This window comes from Heterodontus francisci, chromosome 32, assembly GCF_036365525.1.
Source record: "Heterodontus francisci isolate sHetFra1 chromosome 32, sHetFra1.hap1, whole genome shotgun sequence".
In the NCBI taxonomy this organism is placed as follows: domain Eukaryota; kingdom Metazoa; phylum Chordata; class Chondrichthyes; order Heterodontiformes; family Heterodontidae; genus Heterodontus; species Heterodontus francisci.
This window is the reverse complement of record NC_090402.1, coordinates 47,964,356-47,970,355: the sequence shown is the minus strand read 5'-3', so window position 1 is coordinate 47,970,355 and position 6,000 is coordinate 47,964,356. Positions and strand designations below refer to the sequence as shown.

Below are 6,000 nucleotides of genomic sequence, written 5' to 3'. Positions count from 1 at the left end.
TCAGCTGAGGGAGGGTGGTAGTGGTGATCAGCAGGAGGTTTCCATGCCCATGTTTGACCTGATATCATAAGACTTCAGGGGGTCCGGAGTCAGCGTTGAGGACTCCCAGGGCAACTCCCTTCCGACTGTATATCATTGTGCCACCACCTCTGCTGGATCTGTCCTGCCGGTGGGACAGAATATACCCGGGGATGGTGATGGCAGTGTCTGGGACATTGTAAGGTATGATTCCGTGAGAATGACTTTGTCAGGCTGATGCTTGACTAACCTGGGACAGCTCTACCAACTTTGGCACAAGCCCCCAGATATTAGTAAGGAGGGCTTTGCAGGATCGACAGGGCTGCGCTGCCATTGTCGTTTCCGGTGCCTAGGTCGATGCCAGGTGGTCTGTCCAGTTTCATTGACTTTGTAGTGGTTAGATGCAACTGAGTGGCTTGCTAGGCCATTTCAGAGGGCATTTAAGAGTCAACCACATTGTTGTGGGTCTGCAGTCACATGTCGGCCAGACCAGGTAAAGACAGCAGATTTCCTTCCCTAAAGGACATTAGTGAATCAGATGGGGTTTTTTCAACAATTGACAATGGTTTCATGGCCATCATTTGACTAGCTTTTTAATTCCGGATTAAATACTCTGGGTCTCTGGGACTCCAATACCACTCTGCTACTGCGTACCCATCAGACATCCTCAACGATCTGCATAAGCTCCCTCAACACAGTAAATATAAATGATCTTCCTCCAAATCTCTCCATAGCCTCACCCAACATATCTCTGCAACCTCCTGAAAATTTAAATACCCTTTCACACCCTTCAGTCCCCATTCTGATTAGCTTCTGAAGTTCATTATTCATACGGAGTAATTGAAGAATTTCACCTTTCAACTCCCTGTCAACAGGGTGACAAAAACCGAAATCGTTGTTTAGGATTAATTTCAGCACTGTGCCACCATAGATCAGGTACAGCTAACCGTTTAAACATCTGATTGCTTAGTGTGGGTGAAGTCTCAGCCTTTTGAATACTGCTATGAATTAACAGATCTAAATGTGCATTGTTGGTGAGACTGGTGAGTGATTCAGTTTTTGTGCTTTATGTTCCATCCTTGATTAAACAAGTTTAATTGTTGATTCCTTCAACTCAAAATTCACTCATTTCGCTCAGGGGACACAAAGTTCAGATGTAAGATATTCCTCCACCATCATTTGGAATTGATTACAGAATAAGGTAAACTGACAGGAACTTTCATTAATAAAGTACCGTTCACAACCGTAAGACATCCTAAAGTGGATTACAATCAACTGACTACTGCTGAAGTGCAGTCACTGTTTTGTTTGCAAAGGTAGCAACCAATTTGTGCACCAGATCCCAACAAACAGCCAGATGTTCAGCTGATGCTGGTTGAGGAAAATGTTGACCATGATACCAGGAGAAGTCTCATTTCTTCTTCAAGTAACGCCATGAGATCTTTTACATTTTTCTAAACATCGTTAAGCATCTCATTCAAAAGGTGGCATCTCCAACAATGCAGCACTTCCTCATATCGCACTGGAGCATTAACTTCGATTATGTACTCCAGTCCAGTCAGGACTGAATCCACAATCTATTGAAGCAAAGGTAAGAGTGCTACCAACTGAGCCAAGTTGACACAATGAGCAATATCAGACCGATTTGATGTGAACATTAATGTGTGGAGCAGTTGGTATATAATTTCATTTTTGGCTCCTCAACTTTGATTGGTTGCCCGCCACCCACTCCACAACAAATGGAAATAATTTGGAAAGTGCTGAGGACCACCTCCCCCCCCCCCCCCCCCCCATTGTTGCCTTTAAAATTTGCTATTTTCCCATTTCTTTCAGCTTTACAACTATACTGTAATCAAATAGAGGAGAATATGCTTTTTGGGATTGTAGCCTTATGACCCCTTATTTGGTACAGCAAGAGGCAATATTTGAATCTTGGGATTTAATTAGATAGAACTAGGCTCATTACATATCTTACCCTCTCACCCACTTGGAAATGTGTTCCTCACTCAAAGTATGAAAAGCCTAGCACACAGAGACAACATACTAGTGGTAAAAAGGTTACATGCATTAGGTCTACCATCAGTAACATAGCATAAGGGCAACTTGAATGACAGTATCCCCCATTGGAAACAAGTCCCTTTTCTGAAGCAGCATGGAGCAAGAAGGGACTCAAAAGGCAGACATGGTAGTTATCACATGGTAGCTCCTGTGTTGGGGAAGGATAGTCTATTAAACATTAGGGAATAGAGATTCAGCTCCGTAGCACCAAGGTTTTTGGCGTTATGGTGCTGTTGCGATTCCAAAATGGTGTCTGTGCCACACGCATACAATTCTGATGCGTGTGCCTCGGACGCCATTTTAATAAAGGCCAACAAGAGTGCCTTTTATCCATGTCAGAAGCAGATGTTAGGATCCTTATTTGCGTATGTAAATGGCCTAGTGCCTGATTTGCTCCGTCTTGCAACTCTGGCTTGAGCTTGAGGAAGCCAGAACTAGTGCTGATTGCCTACAGGAAAACCAACCATAAGCAGCTTGAAATGGAAAAGAAGGTTAGTATTCACCTTAATTATTCTGGCTCCTGAGATCTCTCACATCACTCCCGACTCTTGACTTCCAGGACGATCACCCGATCTCCTAAACCCCTCTGACTGCAGACATCCCGTGATGTGCTTTGCCAACCCCCAACAGATGTCCTGGCTGCACTTCAAGGCCCCCAACAATACTGCAGAACCCTGCGATGTTCTTTGCCGACCCCCCCACAATTGCACCGAGGCCCCTCCCAAAAGTACTGCAGACCCCAGTGATGTTATTTGCCGATCCTCAACAGATACTCTTAGGCCCAGCTGTTCCTCCTCCAGACTTCCGCAATCTTACTCAATCACTTACTTGAACATTGGTGCATGAACCTGTGTGGGCTCCTACCGCGGTGCCATTTATATGTTAATGAAGTTGTAGGCTGAAAATCCCGGGCTCCTTGGACCTAACTATTTGAGCCCCAGCTGTTAGCAGATTTAGGCACCCAAGAATGGACATTGCCAAATTTCTAGACCCTGGATTCAAATTCTGGAGCAGAACTGATGTAGCATATTTTAATTCAAGGTGGACTTGGGTACTGCTCCTGTCAAAATTCCACCTCTCTATGGGACCTAGCTGCCTGTAAAGTTCCTGCTGGCTAACTTTGCCAGTAGTCTATCACTCTACTACTAGACTACTAAATGCTGAACCGTCAATATTCTACTTTAGATTAGAGAACAAGATTGTATTTTTTCTTGGGTAACAGAATGTGGTGCCATCTACAGGATAGACAAGACCTGCAAGTGCAGTCGTGTCAGCCACACTATCCTGAACTCCAACATGATGTGCCAGAGGAATTGGGATTGAGAGAAGGTTCCTTGGTGGAATGCATAAATAGTCACAAAAGGAACAGCAATGAAAGATATAAAAGACGACATGCATACTCCTGATGGGATCTGTTCCAGTTTATTCACTGCCTCCACGCTGCCACGATCTAAGAACATTATTTGAAATTGCTGCAGGCATCAGCCCCCATACTTGTTTATAAGATTAAGTTACAACCATCATCTACAATATATGGTCAGATGAATGGATGATTGTGAAACAAAAGATAGGTTAGTTGCCTTTACTTGTTATCCCATTCTGCTCCCAACATTGGCACTATCCATTCCCTACAGAGACATTTAGCATGTAGTATACTGGATTGCAACAACACCTCTACGGTTGGCTTTTTACGAAGGCATTCTTGAGACATGTGAAAGTTAAATCTTCACATTCCATTTCCTTCCCTCTGCAGCAGACCTGACCAAGACTGTCAAATAGAGGCACCAAAGTGACAGTGATTTAAAACTGGGTCTGAGCCAAAAAGCCAGCAATACAGTGTTGCAGAAACTAGTTTGTCACCAACACACATCCTGGGAGGAGCCAGGAAATGCTATGACTGTATTATGGAAATAATATCTTTATTAAAGTTAGCTTAAAAGTCAAAACAGAGCAGCTAAACATATCAACAGGCAAAACAATTTACAACAGAATTTGTGGAACTCCACTTATTATAAAACAGATCAATTAATTCCATCTTAACAGATCTCTACAGGCAGGAAGTTATCTCCCAAAGCAGCTTGTGCCCTGCTGGAAAACAAAAAAAAAGCAATCAAAGCTCTGAATTTGCTGTATATAATAAGCTCAATTTCAGTCTTCATTGGCTGTGTGACAAACGGACACGTTGCTGAAAATTCCCAACCCTTATTCAAACTGGGATAAGTCCTTAAAATAAGGCAGATTAAAGGATGCCCACTGCAGCATTTAACACCAATTAAGTTACTGCCTGGAGCTAGACTCATCTGAAGCAATTCAACTGGAGCTGGCACAAATTACTGGCTCAGTGTGACATTGAACATCCCAACACTACAGCACATTAATGTAATGTCCATCACTGTTCACTCTTCATTGCATACTTCTGAACACCTTTTCTGCGTGACACATTTGAAGTTATTTGCCTAAAGTAGGTGGAAGGGACTGAAACAAATTTTAATCGTTTGTACATTTTAAAATAAAGAATTGTATTCATTTGTACAATCCCGCTATAACTACACTATCTGCAATACAGCAAAATGAAAGAAAATATAGGCTCTGTGTCTTGCTACATGTTTGACTAGAGCAGAAATCACATACTGCAAACTATCTGGACAGTACATTATGATCATTGCACCTAAATTTGTTCTGTACATACAGGTAAAAGTAAGAAAACCTTCATTGCTTTTGTAATTTTGCTGCACTTTCATACTCAAATGCACAGAGGTACAGAATGCAAGGTACAGGGAACAGATACAGTGGACCGGGATGGCTATTCATTTCCTGTCAACTTTGTTCTACTAATTATTAGTAAAATAAACCTGATTTTCTGATCTTTCACCAAAACAAAATAGCTAGAACCTAATAAAACGGTATAAGCAGATAGAGTAAAGAAGTGCAAAAAATGTCTACATTTGCAGAATGACCCTGGTTGAAGTTTCAATTGACAGGATAGATTAAACTCAACTTCAGAATAGTGCACTTAGGTTGCAGATCTCTAGTGGGGTACAAGACTAGTGCTATGTGAATTTAAAACAGCCCTTTTGCACTATGGTGTTTATACCTGATTTTATATTGAATATACTAAGGCAACAAACAAAATCATCTCAATTTTCCATTGTATCCAAAGTGTGTTCCATACATTTCATACCATGCAAATTAAATACCAATAATTCCCATTCCCAGTTGAGGGGGATCAGAAAACTGCTCCAAGACATCCATCAGTTGCTATTACCAGCGAGCAAAGACAATGTCATATTCAGAGGACTTATCCTTCCTTGCAAACCCCACTCCACTCCAGCCTCAAGCACCTCATCTCTACTTAGCAACTGTCTGGGGCTCTTGTGATCAACAGCTCATCATGAACGGAAAGCTATACCTGTAACCTACAACCCTCATATTCTGAAATCTGGTCCATTATGATTAGCCAAAAGGCATTTTTTTTGTTGAAAATATTTTAAAGGCAACTTTACAAGAATAAATTATTGTCTTTAACTCACCTTATCCTCCTTGTGCTTATTTCTCCTTTTCCAACACAAGAATGGAAGGCACAATATTGTTTGTGTCTCCCTACAAAGAAACAAAAATGAGCAGGAGAATGGTATAGCTACAAATGGTAATACTTCAGTCAGTGTATACAACTTTCATTTACAAAGACTTCTCAAAATGATTTTCTAAAAGCTGGAACTGCAAACAGATAGCCAAACATCCCAGAACATAGGAACAGACGGACCATATATAAAAGGAGGGAACAACCCGCATCTTCCCACAAGCTACCATTTAATTACTGAACTATTCCAAATACCATGGTGTGCTCAGCAATGGTTCTCTTCCTCTTTTTTCTTCTCCAACAACTTTTTTTTAAAGTAGATGACTGGCCCTAGTTCTATGAAA

The 6,000-nt window shown here is 41.6% G+C and overlaps 1 protein-coding gene across 1 annotated transcript in view; it reads right to left on the bottom strand.

Moving 5' to 3' along the window:
- Positions 1 to 4,121: 4,121 nt before the first annotated feature.
- The window catches only part of LOC137347476 (uncharacterized), a 63,062-nt gene continuing 61,183 nt past the window's right edge, over positions 4,122 to 6,000 (bottom strand). Inside the window, exons 16-17 of the mRNA XM_068011922.1 lie at positions 5,607 to 5,676; positions 4,122 to 4,164 (exon numbers count right to left, since the gene is read on the bottom strand). Coding sequence (XP_067868023.1) covers positions 4,138 to 4,164; positions 5,607 to 5,676 — 97 coding nt within the window. The 3' untranslated portion in view covers positions 4,122 to 4,137. The remainder of the gene's footprint in view (positions 4,165 to 5,606; positions 5,677 to 6,000) is intronic.